This window comes from Amphiura filiformis, chromosome 4 (assembly GCF_039555335.1).
Source record: "Amphiura filiformis chromosome 4, Afil_fr2py, whole genome shotgun sequence".
In the NCBI taxonomy this organism is placed as follows: domain Eukaryota; kingdom Metazoa; phylum Echinodermata; class Ophiuroidea; order Amphilepidida; family Amphiuridae; genus Amphiura; species Amphiura filiformis.
This window is the reverse complement of record NC_092631.1, coordinates 49,395,381-49,416,771: the sequence shown is the minus strand read 5'-3', so window position 1 is coordinate 49,416,771 and position 21,391 is coordinate 49,395,381. Positions and strand designations below refer to the sequence as shown.

The following is a 21,391-nucleotide window of genomic DNA, read 5'->3' as shown; positions in this document are numbered from 1 at the left end:
ATCGGCCGTTTTTTTGCTGAGTTTCATCTTTAGCAAATAAGGTAAGATTTTGGTGACTTTTTCGATGAAAAATAGATGCAAAATGTTCTTAAATAATGCACAATGTTCCGGTTGAGTCCGGTACATGAAACCTATTTAATTTAATAGTTTATATGTGTATAATCGTAACTAGCTAACTCGTTTCAGTGCCAAAGACTGCCAACTCTGAGAAAAAAGTCATCAAAGTTCGGGAAATTGGGCGAAATGGTAGAAAAAGATGGAGGCCATCAATGACCGATGATCACGTCACCAGAGAAAATCCTATAGAGTGCTTGCACGGAAGGTCATTAGTTCAAATCATCCTTCAGACACGCTCCAGAAGACATGCAAATACATGGAGTACAATACCAATCACCTATTTAACGCGGGGTATTGATCAAAGTAAATCCTCATGAATAACAATGTCAATTAAATGTCGGTAAAGGGAGTGGACAAAGTGAATGCGTTCGTTGTGGTTCCTTCTTATCTCTTTCTTCCATGATTATACATATTCGTAATATTAATAATGAATATGTAAATAGTTCAAAGGTCAAAGTGGGTGTGTTTTACCTAGACATGGCGGTAACTCATTTAACACCATAGAATTTATATTTATCTTTAATATACTTATAGAACAAATGTACTGAACCAAATCAACGCATATTCCTGGGTACCTTCCTCGACCTTTTTTTTGGTTGGGGTTAGGCCGCAGATTGTTGTAGTTTGTCTACATCTAGTCTTGTGGCCTGTAATGTACTGCATTTTAGGTGCAAAATATCCTTGGTTGAACTTAATTTGTAAGACCTCATGGCTCTTGTTTTGTTACCTACTTTGTCGGAATCTGCGTTATTTGGGAGAGGGGGACAAAGGTAGATTGACATCCTCGTCCTAATTATACAGGCTTTAAGACATAATACAAACTAATTTGCATTATTCAATAAAGGTGTTCTTGGTGTCATTCAATACACACAAGTATTGTTTACCATCTTCATTGAAATCTAATATGCATAAACTTGCATAATAATTTATGCTGATCGTGTAAAATATATTAAACTTAGATGCATTTTAAGTTTGTTGAAATGTCCAAAAGTCAAATAATGTGGCCAGTGTTTCTAAATATGAACATGTACTTCTCTTGTTCAAAATTTATTGACCTGACCAAGATTATCTTGACCTGACCAAGATTATCTTGACCTGACCAAGATTATCTTGACCTGACCAAGATTATCTTGACCTGACCAAGATTATCTTGACCTGTCCAGATTATCTTGACCTGTCCAGATTATATTGACCTGTCCACATTACTTGATATAATCGACAGTTGACCAGACTTTGAACAAAAGAAATACAATAGATAATGGAACAAAAGAAGAGGGCTAGACGTATATATTAGGATAACCCACAAACTGACCAATCAACAAATTACACTACCAAATAAGTTGTCAGCGCGACAAAAATATTATTTTGTAGAAATAATGAAATTTTAATTGTTAGTCAAACTAGAATTAATTGTTTGAACGTTTGAATCCTGGATGGTCGGTGAAATTCTTTCACTGGCTGTCATATATGTATGTGGAGACTTGTGTTAAAAAACCTTTCTCAGATTACATTTTAATTGTTCAAACAAGAATTAGCTGATTAATGATTACGCATGGACCTGTCACAATGTTACTTTTTGAGATCTTGAAAAAGCTACAAAACTTGTTTCTATTTTATATATTGGAATACCTTTTATGTCACTAAAACTTGACTTTATGAGACGCTTGCTGGGCAAATTATTAAGATTCAAAAGAGAAAAAATATCATTAATTAAAAATAGCATGATTTCATTGTTATCTACTGAAGATAGCATGATTTCAATTTGCTATCTACCTAAGATAGCATTATTTCAATTTGCTATCTACCGAATATAGCATGATTTCAATTTGATATCTACTGAAGATTATAAGATAATTTATACATTGGAATACATTTTATGTCATTAAAACTTGACGTTATGAGTAATTTGATAGACCTAAGGCCTACAATAAATAAGACTCAAAAGAGTGAAAAAATATCGTTAATTAAAAATACCATGATTTCAATTTGTTATCTACTGAAGATAGCATGGTTTCAATTTGCTATATACTGAAAATAGCATGATTGCAATTTGCTATCTACCGAAAGTAGCGTGATTTCAATTTGCTATCTACTAATGGTAACATGATTTCAATTTGCTATCTACCAAAGAAAGCACGATTTCAATTTGTTATCTACTGAAGATAGCGTGATTTCAATTTGCTATCTACTGAAGATAGAATGATTTCAATTTACAGCGTATTGAAGATAGCATTATTTCAATTTGCTAGCTGCTTAAGATAGCATCGCTTCAATTTGCTATCTACCGAAGACGGTATAATTTAAATGTGCTGTCTACTAGATATAACGTAATTTTCAATTGATAGCTAAAATAAATAATATTTCACCTTGCTTTCTTATGAGATAACATCCAGGAGCTTCCAGGGCCGTTAGGCGGTCGCCTAGGGCGGCAAACGCAGAGGGCGCAAAAAAAGGGCGAAAAAAAAAAACGGGAATAGAGAAAGAAAAGGGGAGAAAAATGAGGGCGGATAAAAAGAAAAAAAGGGAGGACAAATAAAAAGGGGCGAAAAGAGAAACAGTAAACAGGGCGGAAAGGAAAAGGGGGACCTGAGAAAAAGAAAAGAAATGGGGCAGAGAAAAGGAAAGAAGACACGGGCGGAGAAAAAGAAAGAAGAAACGGGCGGAGAAAAAAAGAAAGAAGAAACGGGCGGAGAAACGGAAGATGAAAATGGGCGGTGAAAAAGCAGAAGGAAAGAAGAAAAAATAGAAGAGAGGAGAAAAGAAAAAGAAAACACTAGTGTCGAAGAAGAACAAAAAGTGGGATAAAGATACAGAAAAGAAGGCGTAGATCCCGGGGGATGGGGGTGGGGAGGAATAAAGTATTCGGTATTAAATCTATTTCGAGTTATATGGCGAATATTGTCATCAAGTATTCGTTATTCAATGATATATTTGATGCCAAGTATTTTCACAAAGTATTCTTCATTCATCTAAAGTCTGCACAAAAAGTACCTCAGCTGTTATAAATACGCCTATAAATTCAAACTAATAATCTTCTTACTACAAAACTGTATATGCTGATAAAAGCATGTTATTGGTTCAGACTTTTCTATTCGATGTGGAATATTTTCACCAAGTATTCGTTATTTAATCTGTTTCAAGACATACTCGATGCCGAATACATTTACGTCAACAAACATTCGTTAAAAGAAAATGACTTGAAAAACAAATTTCAGTAACATTAAACATGTTAAAATACTTTGAAAAAGATGAATGGCGGTTATTTAACAATCATATTAGCACACACTATTTTAGTTTCATTCTATGAAGGAAAAAAGTTGTCATCATAAAACCTGATTCAATTTAGCGAGACATCTACAAAGATTATTACCATGATTTAATGTACATGGTTTAAAATGAAAACAACCTTAAATCGGATCACTTTACATTCAGGCGGGTGAGTGATTTGTTAAAGAACTGCATCCACGAGTCTTCTGTGTTTCCTAGACATTTCATGTTTCTTTTTGTTTCTCAAGCTGATAAATGATTTGTTACAATAGCTGCATTGATGAGGTTTTTCTCCTGTATGAATCATTTCATGTTTCTTCTTGTCTCCAAATCTGATAAATGATTTATTACAGTAGCTACATTGATGAGGTTTCTCTCCTGTATGAATCATTTCATGCGTATTCTTGCTTCCCGAAGTCGTGAATGATTTACCACAATAGCTACATTGATGAGGTTTCTTTCCAATATGAATCCTTTCATGTTCTTTCTTGTGTCCCAATCGGCTGAATAATTTTTTACAATAGCTACATTGATGAGGTTTCTCTCCTGTATGAATCTTTTCATGCTTATTCTTGTTTCCCAATGTCGTGAATGATTTGTTACAAAATCTACATTTATAAGTTTTCTCTCCCGCGTGAATCATTTCATGTTCGTTCTTGTGTCCCAATTGACTGAAAGACTTGTTACAGTAACTACATTGATAAGGTTTCTCTCCTGTATGAATCCTTTCATGAATATTCTTGTGTCTCGATGTCGTGAATGATTTGTTACAATAGTTACATTGATGTGGTCTCTCTCCCGTGTGAATCTTTTCATGCGTATTCTTGTTTCCCAATTGGCTGAATGATTTGTTGCAGTAGCTACATTGATGAGGTTTCTCTCCTGTATGAATCCTTTCATGTTTTTTCTTGTCACCCGATTTGCTGAATGATTTGTTACAATAGCTACATTTATGGGGTTTCTCTCCTGTATGAATAATTTCATACGTACTCTTGTTTCTCAATCGACTGAATGATTTGTTGCAACAGCTACGTTTATGAGTTTTCTCTCTTGTGTGAATTTGTTCATGTATATTCTTGTTTCCCAATTGGCTGAATGACCTGTTACAAAAGCTACACTGATGAGGTTTCTCTCCCGTGTGAATCTTTTCATGCGCATTCTTGTTTCCCAATTTGCTGAATGATTTGTTGCAATAGCTACATTGATGTGGTTTCTCTCCTGTATGAATCATTTCATGTTCTTTCTTGTGGCCCAATCGGCTGAATGATGTATTACAATAGCTACATTTATGACGTTTCTTCACTTCACCTTGCTTATCCTTCTTTGCTTTCAAGTGACCTGGAAACCCTTTAGATATTTTGCGATCTATACATCTTCGTTTTTGATGTCGTTTCGTTTGTACCTGCACACAGCCAGCCTTTGGTTTTAAAGTTGGATTGCTGTACCAATAAGGCTTAATAGTCAGCTCATGGCTGCGAAGATGTGATTTATAACGTGGAATGTTTGCAATAAATCTTCTTGTACAATACTTGCACACAGGGTCTAGTAGTAAATCCCATTGTCGCTTAGGTCTCGTCATGTCTCCTGAAAAATAAATTATGATAAAATCATATAGATTTACCCTAATTAGTATGTCATTATGGGCCCCTCGAGGTCAAAGGTCATCTAGAGGGGAAAATATCTGAAGTGGATAACAAATAAAAGCAGCAAGTGGATAAAAGATGTGTTCTGGGTAACTTTGGACAGCACGGTAAAACATTGGTCTAGTCACCAGGTGGCTTTGCATGCACCTGAATGATGTATTTTTTCTATCCTACTTCTTCGTAATCCTTAAAGTTTAGTTTTACCTATCTGGGATGTACCGTTCTTGAGTTATTACCAAAAAGGTCAACAGTTGACCTCTGATCGGTCAAAAATTTAGGACATGTTACAAAACTATATTTTCTAGAATTTCATAGACTAATTTAAATGTAGCTTGTACCGTTTTTTTGTGGCATCCTTCAGAACGGAGCGGTCCGTTACCAATATAGCTCAATATTTTCGGTCAAATCTCCATTCAATTAACACGGGGAGTTGGCTAGCTATGAGCTAGCTATGCTTTGCCCTCACTCATATTTTACAAAAGTGCGACCATTTCCGAACATCTAACCTAGCTGTAATTTTAGGTCATGTTAGAGAAATATATTTGCTAGAAGTTTGGAGAATAAATTAAATATTGGCTGGTTATTTTTCACACAGTGATGTTAACTAGGCAAGTGTCCATTCTTCCAACATACATCATTTGTAGAGGTCACGCGTCAATGGTGAGAGCACTGTATATTGTGTATAGGAAAACGGACAGTAACTGCAGTATGAACTTGCTCCGATTTCCGATTGGCATGAAAATGGTGTCAAAATCTTCTCTGCATTAATTTTTTCACAGACCATTCTTAAAGCATATTTTCATGAAAATAAAAGCCATCAATAAATCAAAATTGCTGAAAATGCAGCCCGAATCTAAACTGAAAATGCACTTTCATATTTTTTATTACTCAAACAAGTCGCCATTTTCTTACGTATACAAACCCAGTATTATTACTCCTCCCACATACACACGCTTTGTATGTAGCTTAAAATTGCGAAAATTATAGACGGCCCCTAAATCATAAAAGGCCAACAAAGAAACAATCTGCATGTTTGCATTTTTGTATATAGGTTTTAATAACACGTAAATGCTGATTACTATATTTTTAACACAAGGTTTGTAATAAATAAACATCTCAAAAAAAGTAACTAACCCCCTTAAATAATGGCCATTATTCAAAAAAGGGCTACTGTATTACAAATCAATAAAATGCGTTGGAAGCAGAATTTATTTCTGCGCATTTTGACACCTCATTTGATACGATAGCCCAGAAAACAATAAAACACCGGTCAATTTAATGTGGAGAGGTCCAGATTTGAAAGTTGCACTTACATACAAATTTGTACAATACAAAACACTCAGATATCATTACACAGATTTCCTTCCATGACACTGAATACAAAATCAATACAATTTACTGCAACTTTCAAATCTAGGGTTACATTGATTTAAATGTACGCTGTGACGTCAATATTTAGTCAATTGCTGCAAATGAGGTGTCAAAATGTGCAGAAATATATTCTGCACAGTGTCATCGCCCCGATATCTTCATGGCAGAAATTGCCATGGTAGGTTGAATCCACCGCCACGCATGGCCATTTTGTATCGACCTGTTTAATAGTTATGAGTCGCATAATGGGCCGAAGGACATCTGGCTAAGGCTACTGACAATAGTCCCGATTAGCTCGGTGACTGACCTCGCTGTGTGTCAGTCGAGCATTTTACGCCATAGTTCATAATGCTTTTAGATTACCTCCACGATTGGCCTTACACTGCGCTATATAATTCGACACATATAAATCAGAATTATTGTAAGTTTTTGACTCAAGACGCAAGCTACTCTCTCAAGACGCAAGCTAACGACTATCATATCTGTATATTCAAGTGCAAGGAACCACATCTGGTTTCTTTATACGAAATTATTTACGGAGATATTCATCATTTTCTACCCCGGTATCCAAAGATTTTCTTGTCATATCAAACTCGTGCATAGCAAATTCACGTGTATCGATCCCGGGTATTTATTTTAGTATCTCTGCTTTTTGAATAATGTTCATGATTTAAGGGGGGTTAGTTACTTTTTTTGAGATGTTTATATACAATTGAATTGTACAATTCACCGGGACAATTCATTGAAGGTTTTAAAAGTAAATTGTAGTGGCACTAAGTATTAAAAAAAGACTGTTACTGAAGCAATAAACATGTAACATTTGGGCAGTTTTCAGATTCAATCGGAAGGAAGCATGTTGTTTCAAACAAGGGAAGAGGCCTACGCATCATGCACTGGAACATGCAAACATTATAAACTAGCGCACGAGATCAAATTAATGATGCTTTATCGTTATTCTTAATAAATTGATACACAGGGGAAAGAAGAATTATGCATCGCACACTAGCACAATTAAACATGAATTTACAAATGACAACATGACATGCATAGGCAGATATACCAGACCTTTGGTTTATACTGTTCAGGAAATAAGCGCACATAATTAGCAATGTATACTTGCTGAAACAAAAATTTATACAATTGTATTGTTGTTTCAAAGTAAAAAATAAAAAACGTGCTTGAAATAAGTAAGATTATAACAGCACTGCTCTTGTCTATCTGACTCATTAGCTTGGATGGTAGAGCATCGGTCCGGTGATCCGAAGGTCCCAGGTTCAAATCCTGGATGGTCAGTGAAATATTTTCACTGGCTGTCATTTATGTTTGTGGATACTTGTGTTTTAAAAAAAATTCTCATATAAGAGTATGATGTCTCCGCTACCAGACTCCAGAGGTACTTGCTTTTCATGAACTCTTTACGTGGTAGGCCTGCAACAAGTTACCTGCTCCATAGTTATAATTATCCTCGATTATAGTGAAAATGGTCCAACTCGTTTCATTATTTAGATAACGAGACATGGCCTTTGTCGTGCCTCTGACACAAATTCGTTTTGAAGGACGGGTTAACAAGATATTGTGATTCGTCGTGTCAAAATAAACAAAAAAACTTCAACAAAAAATCACACCGACCGTGCCGATTGTGGGGCCAAAAGAGTGGACAAGTAAACAACTTCTTTAGATACATCAGCAAAATATACATTTTGAAAACTCACCTGCGAAAAATATATTTCTTTCGAACAAGACACGGCGAGATTTTTGTAGCGTCAGAATGGCCTTCAGTACAGGAGCAAAATATAATAGGTTATGTCGGAAGTGTTATGTGAATCGTCATGACGGAGATGATCACAAATGGCGTCAAGAATTGAATAGAAACAGGAAACTGCGAAGTAATATGCAAATTAGCAAGATCACAGGAAATGAAGTACCCTAATTGAATGTGAAGAAAGGTAACGATCAATATATTGAACTGTGGATGCTGTGCTTGAAACAAGGTCAACTCAAAACAATTACTAGTACATCAAATAGGTAGAAAGACAATAATACCTGGACTATGCAATGTGCATTTTTCAAGAAGGTCTACTTAAAATTCTGTGCCTGTGTTCTTGAATGGTGTTTTAGGCATTTTTCTTTGGAAATATTCCGATTTGGCAGATTTTCATAAGAATACAAATATACCAATAAATCGACATAGGTCCAAATCAGTTGAAATTTTTGATAGATAACAATTTGTCACGCCGGACGTCGCTAAATTCCTTCAAAATCAGATCATAATAGTTTTCATAAAGCTTCATCAGAATAATCATGGGCGAAAGATGCTAACTCAAAAGTACTTCGTAACGATCAAGACTTGTGATGTTAGAACATTGGACGTTTTGTATTATTAAAACTTGACTTCATGAGGCGCTCGCCGTGGTAATTATGTGATAGACATAATGCTTATAGGAAATTATGTGATAGACCTAAGGTCTATAAAGTATTGAGAGAGTGGAAAAATAATTAATTATCTAAGAAAAACTTCTTCTTTTTGGAAATATTCCGATATGGCAGATTTTCATAAGAATACAAATATCAATATGTGCTCATAAAATCATCCGATTAAAAGGTCCAAACCAGTTGAAACCCCTGAGATATTAACCATTAACCATGCCTTACTCCGGGCGTGGCGAAACTTCTTCAAAAGCAGGTTTTCATAAGAGTAATTATGGGCGAAAGACGTGGTTTTGTACTAGAATAACCCACCAATCGACAAAATACACATGTCCTGATGTTGTAAGCATGACAAAACTATTATTTTGTAAAAATAATTGTTTAAACAATAATTAGCTGCTTTAAATGTTTTGCACGTTTTAATCAATTAATGATTACGCATGGACCTGTCACAATGTTACTTTTTGAGATTTTGATAAAGCTGTAAAACTTGTTTCTACTTTGTACATTGGAATACCTTTTATGTCATTAAAACTTGACTTTATGAGGCGCTTACCAGGCAAATTATGTGATAGACCCAAGGCATATAATAAATAAGACTCAAAAGAGTGAAAAAATATCATTAATTAAAAATAGCTTGATTTCAATCTACTGAAGATAGTATGATTTCAATTTGCCATCTACTGAAGATAGCGTGATTTCAATTTGCTATCTACTGAAGATAGCGTGATTACAATTTGCTATCTAACAAAGATAGCATAATTTCAATTGGCTATCTACTGAAGATAGCATGATTTCAATTTGCTATCTACCGAAGATAGCATGATTTCAATTTGCTATCTACCGAAGATAGCGTGATTTCAATTGGATATTTACTGAAGATAGCATTATTTCAATTTGCTATCTACTGAAGATATGGTTATAATGATGAATAGCTTATGAGGTATGTCATCTAGTTATGGTCCAGGAGCATGGTTATAGGGCAAAATATCAGGTGTGCTGCTGGATTGGTTTCTTGCTGAGACATATGCATAAACACTAAAAATAAGTTGTATAAGAGGTATGTACAGAAGCCATGTAATGAAAAGCTTAATAAATTCAAGAAATACAGAAACAAATTAAACAGTTTAATACGAAAATCTAAAAGAGAGTATTACAAAAGGAAATTTGAAACAGTAAAGCATAATTTACGAAAAACTCGGTTCGAAAACAAAAGTGCCGGTCATGATGATATAGGCAATTATGGTCCACATGCGCGTATGGGGGGAGCCCCCGGGGTAAAACAGGGGCGACAAAAAAGAAGGGGCGGTGGAAGATAAAGGGGCGGCAAAAAGACTAACTAAAGAAAAAAGGGCGGGACTTAAGGGGCGGCAAGGATAATTATCAATGAAAAAGGGCAAATTTTGTTGGAAAATTACAGAAACTATACCATTTTGACTGTCAACAGGGCAACACCTGTAGGCGGTGAGGGTAATTAGGGGTGGTGTAACACCTATAAAATTTTACTTGAAAAAAAATTGTGAAAAATTATTTAGCTCCCCCCCTCCCCCACCTACTTTTTATATTTCGAGAGCCGTCCTGTGATCCTGGCTGGAAAAAAATTTGGGTCAACCTTTTCGGGCTGTTGCTGCAAGGGGCGGCAAATTAACATTTTCTTTAGCCCCCTACTATTTTATTTTCGTTTCATGAAGGAAACAAGTTGTCATCATAAACCTGATTCAATTTAGCGACACATCTACAAAGAATATTACCATGATTATATGGTTTAAATGAAAAAACAACCCAAAGTTGGATCACTTTTACATTGAGTTGGGTGAGTGATTAGTTAAATAGCTGCATCCATGAGTTATCTGTGTTTCTTAGACATTTCATGTTTCTTCTTGTCTCTCAATCTGATGAATGATTTGTTGCAATAGCTACATTGATGAGGTTTCTCTCCTGTATGAATCATTTCATGCGTATTCTTGTCTCCTAGCCTGATGAATAATTTGTTGCAATAGCTACATTGATGAGGTTTCTCTCCTGTATGGATCATTTCATGTTCTTTTTTGCTTACCAATCGGCTGAATGATTTATTGCAGTATTTACATTTATGTAGTTTCTCTCCTCTATGAATCATTTCATGCGTATTCTTGTCTCCCAAACGGCGGTATGACTTGTTGCAATAGTTACATTGATGAGGTTTCTCACCTGTATGAATCTTTTCATGGGCATTCTTGTTTCCCAATTTCGTGAATGATTTGTTACAATAGCTGCACTGATGATGTTTCTCTCCTGTATGAATCCTTTCATGTTCGTTCTTGTGTCCCAATTGGCGGAATAATTTGTTACAATAGCTACATTTATGTGGTTTCTCTCCTGTATGGCTCTTTCCATGAATATTCTTGTTTCTCAATGTCGTGAATGATTTGTTACAATAGCTGCATTTATGTGGTTTCTCTCCTGTGTGAATCATTTCATGCGTATTCTTGTCTCCTAGCCTGATAAATAATTTGTTGCAATAGCTACATTGATGAGGTTTCTCTCCCGTGTGAATCATTTCATGTTCTTTCTTGTGTCCCAATTGGCTGAATGATTTGTTGCAATACCTGCATTTATGCGCGTTCTCTCCCGTGTGAATCTTTTCATGCGTATTCTTGTTTCTCAATCGACTGAATGATTTGTTACAATAGCTACATTGATGAGGTTTCTCTCCTGTATGAATCCTTTCATGTTCGTTCTTGTGTCCCAATTGGCGGAATAATTTGTTACAATAGCTACATTTATGTGGTTTCTCTCCTGTATGGCTCTTTCCATGAATATTCTTGTTTCTTAATGTCGTGAATGATTTGTTACAATAGCTACATTCATGAGTTTTCTTCCCTGTATGAATCCTTTCATGCATATTCTTGTTTCCCAATTGGCTGAATGATTTGTAACAGTATTTACACTTATGCGGCTTCTCTTTTGTATGGACCAATTCATGTTGATTCTTACTTCCCAATTGGCTGAATGATTTGTTACAGAGTTTACATTGATGAGGTTTTTCTCCTGTATGAATCATTTCATGTTGTAACTTAGTTTGCAACAGGCTGAATGATTTGTTGCAGTATTTACATGTATGAGGTTTCTCTCCTGTATGACCCTTTTCATGAGTATTCTTGGTTCCCAATGACGTGAATGGTTTGTTACAATAGCTGCATTTATGAAGTTTCTCTCCGGTATGAATCTTTTCATGCCGTTTCTTGTTTCCTAATCGGCTGAATGATTTGTTGCAATAGCTGCATTTATGGGGTTTCTCTCCTGTATGAATCATTTCATGTTTATTCTTGTTTCCCAATGACGTGAATGATTTGTTGCAATAGCTGCATTTATGAGGTTTCTTTCCTGTATGAATCATTTCATGCGTGTTCTTGTCTTCCAAACGGCGGAATGACTTGTTGCAATAGCTACATTGATGAGGTTTCTCTCCCGTATGAATCTTTTCATGTTCTTTCTTGTCTCCTAGCCTGAGGAATAATTTGTTACAATAGCTACATTGATGATGTTTCTTTCCTGTATGAATCATTTCATGGTCTTTCTTGTGTCCTAATTGTCGGAATGATTTGTTACAATAGCTACATTTATGAGGTTTCTTTACTTCACTTCGCTTATGCTTCTCTGCATTCAAGTGACCTGGAAACCCGTTCGATATATTCTGATCTTTACCCCTTCGTTTTTGAAGCCTTTTGTTGTGTAACTCCAAACATCCAGCCTTTGGTTTTAGCGTTGGATTACTATACCAATAAGGCTTAATACTCAGCTCATGGCTGCGAAGATGTGATTTATAACGTGGGATGTTTTCAATAAATCTTCTTTTACAATACTTGCATACCGGATCTAGTAGTAAATCCCATTGTCGCTTAGGTCTCATCATGTTGTCTGAAAAAAAAAATAATGATAAAAATCATTTGATTTACACTGCTGTTCAAGAAAAGTGTGTGTTTTATATTAGCGTGTCATTTGACCCATAAAGCTCTGTCCGTCATTACTCTTGATGAGTATGCAATTATTCCAGTAGTAAGAATGCTAATGGTAGTTTATGGAGAATGGGATAAATGGGAGAATATTCTTTTGAAATAGGCACTAATACAGCGCGAGTAAGAAAAAGGTGCAGTAAAAAAAAAAAAAACCATATTGGTTTCAGAACCAAGTACTTGCTTCAAATGTTACAATCAATAGCCACCTTGTGTGCAAAATAATGAAGTGAATCGCATTTATGGTTTTAATTTTAAGGGTCTCACAGCTTTTTCTGAGATACGCTCGTACCCAATTAAAATTTTGGACGCGGTATCAGTTTTTATAACGAGAGCATAAAATGCGCAATAGAGGTTAAGTGCAGGTTTGATTTCTTCATTGTTTCTCTCCCTGGTGGTCAAACAAAGTTTTCATATTTCTCGCACATCTGTAATTCTAGCTTTTATTTGCCCTATAAGTTACCAGCAATCAATAGCGTTTCATCTACTTAATGGCAATATCCTTAATCCGCCAGATCATAAAATCCCAATCAAGATCAATACAGGGCGAGTCAAAAAAAAGTGCAATAGAGAAAAGAATCAATTTTTATTTAAGAACCGAGTTAAACCTTTTAGATTTTAAAACATTTTATAAATAATATATTATCCATTAGTAATCTTGTGTGAAAAAATCAAGGAATTAGCATTTACCGTTTTGTTTTTATGACACATTTTGTAGCGATACCTAATTTTAATGTTTGTCCAAGAGACACCCAAAATTTGAATGTCAGCCCACTCTGTGTAAGGTATATTTGGAACAACTGCCAGTTCCTTAACCTCATTGGCATTGAAATAAAATGGAGCACCCAAAGTGTTATTGCCCTTGTTTAAGGAGAAGAAACGTTATTTGTTATTTTCATTTTGCCTTTATTTTAAAGATGTTTATTCTCTATCAAAACCATATAAATTTGTAGGCGGGTTTTTAAAATATCGAAATGAAATGCGCGCAAATTGGGGTGGAGTGAATTACAGTTGGACATATTGGGATTAAAAAACAGGAGTTGGAGTCGAGTGAGGTATGAAGGAAGGACTTAAAGTAATGTAAGAAAGTTTGTTTGAGCAGAACAAGAAAAGAAATAAAAATAACGCAAAAATCAACCTTATTTAAGTTGAAGTCAGTTTCAGGTATGGTGCATTTATCGTGCATTGTGTGCTCCCATTCAAAATACATGGTACCTCGTGGACAAATAATGAAATTGGGTATCGCAGCAAAAGGACTCATAAAAATTAAACGGTAGAAGCGAGTCACTTCATTTTTTTTTTCACAGAAGGTGACTATTGAGTGTGGCATTTATAGAAACTAATGGGAAAGTTGAACTTGGTTCTTACATAAATATCGATTCTTTGCTCTTTTGCACTTTTTTGACTCACCCTGTATTTTGCACTTTTAACGCGTGTACTAACATAAAAATGCTGATTACTACATCTTTGCCCATTTCACTCGCCCTGTAGTGGTAATAAGTATTCCATAAAAAGACCATTCATTTGTTGAAGCAGTAAAAATGATCTGATGACAAACACAATGAATTTAGGCGATTTTCTGATTCAGCTAGAAAGAAGCATCATGTCGTTTCCTTTGGTTTATACCCTGTTCAGGAAATAAACGCACACATTTCATATTTAATTAGAGAAGATCTTCTCTGAATAAACAAATGATTGATTTTGATGGCAGTTTCATCAAGATGCAGGATTTAATCTAAAATGTATACTTGCTGAACAAAAACATATACAGCCATTGTATGGCATAATATTTCGTGCATTAAATAAGTAAATGTCTAAGCAAAGGCAAATGAAATGATTAGTTTCCCGTCACATTTTTTTTCAGTGAAATATGAGGTCATGATTTCATTATTCATTATTTTGGAAAATTTCTTTATTGTCAAAACTTTCATTTACATGGCTATTACCTATATTGTTGGTTGATGAAAGACCATCTCAAAACTGGTCTTAATGCTTAAATCATCATTACAGACATTTTGCAACAGATTGAGAAAAGATTTGAACTTGTTTTTATTAAAATGAAAAAAAAAATGCAATTATTGTAATCACAAGAAACATGATGAGGTAATCCTTAAATTTCCATTATTTACCACATGCTCTACCCCTACAAGTAAGAAAAACTGCTGATTACGATCAGCAGGGGATGTCAGACATTTTGAGAGTTTCAATTTTGATTTTCAGATAATTGATTTTTTTATGAAAATAATGAAAGTATTGGTCAAATTGGAAAAGGTGATGCGGGCGGGTGACGGGAAACTAATAATTCCATTACATAGGCCTAAGACAGAGGATGATTTAAGGAAGCCCCATCATGCACTGTAAAAGTGTTATCACTCGAGTTTCAACTGCCACTTTACTTTTCAAATCCCATTGAACTCTGTGCAAAAGATGTTGTTGTAGAATTGCCCGTGTGTCATTATTACTTGGTCGATTTCAAATTTAAAGTGATGTATGCATGAAGGATAATTCACACCTTCTGTAGATAACATAAAATGTGAAATCGACCAACTTTTTAAAGGTGTTTTTATTGTAAATATATCTGTCCAAATTCAAATTTAACCATGCACGCGTGTATGCAGTGGGCGGGCAGTGGTGTCATGTTCACTCACACAGCTGTGCTAACCGCAAGACTTGCTGGGACGTGCTTAAATCATCCTCTGGGCCTAAGAGAGGCACTTGCTGAGTTCATTGAAATAATCTAAAGATAAGCTTGTCGAGCCACGTAAATTGATTACCTAGCTGGGGAGCTTACACCCCCAGCTAGGTCCTGTTTTGCTATCGGGTCTTTCTTCCATATGGAAAGGTTTCTATACAAAAACGATTCTCTTATAAACCATCATGCGCACAGTTTCCACCTCGATATGGGGCTCGGGTATGGGGCTCAAACTCGGTGACAACAAATCTCATGACCAGGGGAACATTTTGCAGGGTTGTCAGAGGTAATACAGAGGTCAAATTTTAGAAATGCATTTCCTTGTCATTTGTAAGGAATACGGGGCTCAAACTCGATGACAACAAACCTCATGACAAACTTGATGACCAGGGGAACATTTTTGGAAAAATTGGCAGGGGTCAGGTCAAAGGTCACCTGGGATAAAATCTTTGAATTGCATTTTCTGGACATCTGTAAGGAGCACGGGACTCAAACTCGGTGACAACAAATCTCATGACTACTGGGAACATTCGTGGAACATTTTGCAGGGGTCAGACACCTCCACAACACCAGTACGCCCCAGATAGGTTTGTGGTCTATGACCACCATTTGCCACTAGTTGGTATTGTTATCGTGCATTCGCGGCGCATCATGAATCTTTTAATAATGCTTTTAATTTCCTTCAAGGGCTGGGGTATGAACGTTTGGACAGTATTTATTTTGGGACATTAGAGCACATCAGACATATCGAATTGCATTCTGAATACGAAGAATGTCATTCTGATGTCAAATAATTTTGATTTTTGAAATTCGCAATTTAATACACATTTTATGGCAAATCATTAAAATTGATATTTTTGATATTTAACAGTACTTGAAGTAAACTTTATAAATCTGATGATTTATACTTAAAGTGTATGTAGGTGGGATGAAAAGCCGACGATCAATTGAAAATTTTGACCTTTCGTATTGAAGATATGGATTTTTTCCCAAAACACCAAAAAATTAGGTCTTTTTGAGAAAAAAATCCATATCTTCAATATGAAAGGTCAAAATTTTCAATTGACCATCGGCTTTTCCTACCTGCTACATACACTTTAAGAATATATCATTAGATTTATATAATTTACTTCGAGGACTGTTATATATCAAAAATTGGAAAAATATCAAAATTTTATAATTTGTCATAAAATTTGTATTATATTGTGATTTTCAAAAATGAAAATTATTTGATATCAGAAAGACATGCTTCGTATTCAGAATGCAATTCGATAGGTCTGAGGTGCTCTCATGTCCCTCAAAAAATACTGTCGAAACGCAATAAACGCTCATTTTAGATCCCTTAAGACTGAAAATAAATACATTTCATTTCCACATTTATTTAGAATTCACGAATAAAAAATATTTCTCATAGGCCTATTGAACGTATAAAAAGTTCACTGTCATAGAAATCAGTTTCTACAAAGGCAAAGAAAGAAAGCGTAAGCCTACATATACCTTTGTGACGATTTTGTTTTTAGCTTTTAATTGTTCTTCATGTATGGCGTATATGGATTAATGAAAGAAATGCTAGAAATGAGAGAGTGACTGTGGGTGTTTGTACGTTCACCCAGGCATGTTTTTTTCATGAACTTTAAAATAAAATAAATAAACAATAAATATAGCATTTATTTTAAGTAGGCCTTTTAAAAATAGAAGCATAATAAACTGTCGTTGTTTTTCTGTTGCTTTCCTTGATGTACACTGCATGACAATTACATTATAGCAAACAAGTAATAGTACAGCCAGGGATTTGTCTCATATCCCTGGTACAGCAACCTTGATATTCTCGATCATGATGAAAGTGGCTATACACCCTTTAGATAATCGGACATAATTGTTGTCGTGACTTTGACATCAATTCGTTTTGAAAGACAGATTAACATGATTTTGTGGTCATTGTGTCAGAATAAAAACAAAAAAATATCTCAATCTCAATGTTGTTTCTGCTGCAACAATCACTGATCTAAACCAACGCTGACCTATCTCTCGCATCAACAGGGAGATATCTTGTGTTTGAGCAAAACATAGATTTCCCGATCATTGTTTTGAGCATCTGCTCAAACCACACTGTTGTGCATAAACTATGACATACATGCGCATCAGCAAAAGATACATTTTGAAAACTCACCTGGAAACTGTTCCTTTCAAATCAAACGTGGCGAGGTTTTTGTAGCGTCAGTATTAAACGGCACCAGTAGGCCTACATGAGCAAGATATTAATTTTACAATGGAATACAAGAGGACACCGTGGTAAACTGTTAACCTTGTCAATCAATACTTATTATATTGTCCACCAAAGTTAAACCTTTAAACCGATGACATCACCCATACATTTATCCATGATCAAGCCAATCGATAGGCAATTATCCCCGAGGCAATATCATTGAATAGGCAATTGCCACGGTCATAATAAATCGATCTGCATGACATGACCGACAGCACCCAGCAACACAAAACGTTTTACAGAAAACGCTTTATTGTCTGGTTATATAAAGTGTATAAAATATTTTAATAACGTTCCAATACATGTTGGCCCAAAAAAATACAATAACATTTTTGACCATTAAGATGTTGTTGTAGTGTGTTCATTTCATATAAAGCATTTTAACAACGTTTTAATGACCTCTATATGACACGATAATTGAATGTTATTAAAATCTTTTGAATGAAACCAAAACGTATTAATCGGGGTATTAATAACACGTTTATAAAAAAAACGTCTTGAAACCATTTTTGTGTTTGGTGGGTGATCGTAGTCTCTGGTTTATATACAATTTCCCCAGATATTTGCTACCTGCCTATTTCAGCATGCTATCTACTGAAGACAGCATCATGACCAGTTGCTATCTACTGAAGATAGCATCATTTTAATTTCCTATCTGAAGACAGCTTATTTCAACATGCTATCAACTGAAGATATCATCATACCAGTTTGCTATCTACTGAAGATAGCATCATTTTATTTTGCTATCTTTGGTATTTTATGGTCCTGACTATATCACAGAAAAAACTACCCAGAATTCATTTGGGGGAACATGTTCAAAAAGCTCAGCAAACTAGCGGGGTCAGATTAAAAAAAACAACCAAAAATGGGCTCCGATTTAATTTTCAAATGGTCTGAAAATGTTCCGATTGGAACAACATTTTAAGCAGAAAATGGTTTGCCACATCGCCACAACATTAGGTTTTCCTGGGTAACAGGTAAAAAATAAAACAAAATCCCATTGAATCCTGAATTTGTGATCATGTTACCCAGGTAACAAAACACCTGATATATGGCAAGCTAACTAGCATTATTTAAGATCATTTATCAAAATGAAGATTTTGGTACCATTTTCATCAAGATAGGAGCAAGTTTAAAATTTTGACCCTTTAAAAAAATTCTGGTGTTAAAATTAGGGATGAAAATGTGTCTTTTACGGTAAGCCTTTGATTTTTATACACCTGAACTTTGTCCATGAGCTTTTTTGAGGTTTAAATTTTTAGCGTTTCAAACTATGTTCGCTAAAGGAAGATTTTTCCCACCTCTATAAGGCACATCATGTGAGTCTATATCTTATAGTTTTCTCAGAATATCCGTTTTGATTTCACCATTTTTCACTTGCATCTGCCAAAATGTCCAACTCAGTACTTCATTTCGAATACAACCAACAGAAATAATCGACATTTCTATTGTAGCATGTAAAATCATCCATCCATCATGTACATGGGTATATTCACATGATGATTTTGAAAAAAGGTTGCCAGAAAACATTTAAATGTCGGGTTATATAATTATAAAGGGTATAAAACGTTTTCATACATTCAAAAACGTTTTTTGATAACTTACTGCAAAATTTCTAACATAATATTATTTAAGTGTTGACAAAATATTTGTCAAAAAATGTTTGCAAAAAAAAAATTAGAAATATTTTTGTAGTGTGTTTTCATACAAAACGTTTTCTTGACCTTTATATAACCCGACATTTAATGTTATTAAAACATTTTTACCAAAATGTTTACCTCCTGTATACAGGGTGTCCCAGAAAAAAATACCGAGCGAATAAAACTGAACGTAAGTCGAGAAATAGACACCAGAATCAAAATATGTGGCGCATAGCCTATTTTGTTGTGCATCACATACGAAAATGTTATTTGATTCGGTTGACTGGTTGCGAAGAAACGAACGATTACATAATGCGTGCATCAATGCAGTTCATTCCAAGTTTGATCAACAGGCGCTTTTTTCATACTCGCTCACCGCTTCCTGAAGTTTGTGTATCTCATCAAATTTAGTCCACATTATCTATTTTATAATCCTACGGTGTTATGTCATTCATGTTTTCACTGAAGATGATTAACAGTTTGTCCGAGAAAACTTTGACTTCTGCAATTGGAAGCTTTTCAACTTTAATTCTTTATGTTGTGCAAATATGTTATATTTTAACTTTCCAAAAAACATTTGAGCCAAGAATGACATTATGATCAAGTGCTTACAGCTTTACGTGTGATTTTTGATATCATGCAACATTAATGTTGAAGTTTTAAAAGATTTAAACTTTGCATTATAATTTCTTGGAAATATCCAAAAACATTAATGTGTGTGAGAAATTTTTTACGCCATCTGGAATTCTTTATGCAACATTAACGAAAAAATATATTTACAAGTACCGAGCATCATATTACATGCAAGCTTTCATTTTCAATATCGTGCAGGCTTTCAAATTTGAACAAAACCTAATTAAATGTTTTACAAGAAACAGATTGTTTAAAAAGAATGAAAGCGATTTCACAGAACAAAATATGAAGCCCATTGACAGTTAACCAGTAGTGCGCATTGTGTTGAATGATCTTTCTTTCAAACTTGGAATGAAGTGAATTGACACATGCGTTATGTAATTGCTCATTTCTTCGCGATCAATAAAACGATTCCAGTAAAATTGGCGTATCAGATGCAGAATAAGATGGGCTATACGCTGATGTTTAGATTTTTGGTTTCTGATGTCTATTTCTCGACTTACGTCCAAATTCATTCGCCCGGTAATTTTTTCTGGGACACCCTGTATAGCAATTATGAATTTGGCGTAACATCAAAACTGCTAAAAAACCTGTAGACTTAATGGAAACCTATGATGCTTGGTAATAGTAAAACGGTTTTAATAATTTTAATGTGCTATCTGAAAATAGTCTATATATCAACATAGTTTAAAAAAAGTTAAATCCTTCCCAAGCCTTTCGGCCCATTGGTCGGCGCCTATCTCCGTTTCATAACGGTAGCAGAAAAGCTACAGCAGGGGGTTAGTCCACTGGTAGCCATGTGTTTAACTTTCCCTACTCCATTCTTTCAATGCCGAACGCCTGGCAAGAAGGCAGTAGGTACCATTTTTAAAGCCTTTGGTATGGCCCGACCGGGATTCGAACATGCTATCCACTTAGATAGCATTATACCAGTTTGCTATCTACTTAAGATACAATGATTATTTTAATTTGCTATCTGAAGACAGCACATTTCAGTGCAAATTTGACATTTCACAATGGACAAATAAACAATAATCACAAATGTATTATGTACATGCATTTCTTGTTTTTATTGGATTTCATCACCATGATAACATTTAAACTAATAATAAGCCTTACATGAACGGTGTAAAACTAAACATCAATTTAAAGAACATTTAACATAGAGGCGAGCGATTTTATGTACTAATTATTGAACTAGAATCAAAGGGCATGTGCACATTCCTTTTGAAGATTCTGGTTTACAAAATACCACTTAATTTAGTATTAAACATTTACTGTTTCTCAAAATATTACTATCACCGTCACGAATCTTCATTGACTGACGTATGATCAGTGTA

General features: G+C 34.9%; 2 protein-coding genes across 3 annotated transcripts; both read right to left on the bottom strand.

Moving 5' to 3' along the window:
- Positions 1–1,474: 1,474 nt before the first annotated feature.
- LOC140151002 (uncharacterized) lies at positions 1,475–17,759 on the bottom strand. 2 transcript variants are annotated; one of them, XR_011858880.1, is made up of 3 exons: positions 17,683–17,759; positions 10,539–12,725; positions 1,475–3,449 (listed from the first exon to the last, which is right to left on the bottom strand). XR_011858880.1 is itself a non-coding variant. In XM_072173189.1 (2 exons), exon 2 carries the CDS (start codon positions 12,718–12,720, stop codon positions 10,672–10,674), a length of 2,049 nt encoding a protein of 682 aa, XP_072029290.1. In that variant the 5' UTR covers positions 12,721–12,725; positions 17,683–17,759; the 3' UTR covers positions 10,369–10,671. The 2 variants fall into 2 exon arrangements, 1 of the variants encoding a protein (XP_072029290.1); XM_072173189.1 differs by lacking the exon at positions 1,475–3,449 and having other exon boundaries at positions 10,369–12,725.
- Positions 3,443–8,204, bottom strand: LOC140151006 (uncharacterized). The gene is made up of 2 exons (XM_072173194.1): positions 8,111–8,204; positions 3,443–4,968 (listed from the first exon to the last, which is right to left on the bottom strand). Exon 2 carries the CDS (start codon positions 4,961–4,963, stop codon positions 3,566–3,568), a length of 1,398 nt encoding a protein of 465 aa, XP_072029295.1. The 5' UTR covers positions 4,964–4,968; positions 8,111–8,204; the 3' UTR covers positions 3,443–3,565.
- Positions 17,760–21,391: the final 3,632 nt, after the last annotated feature.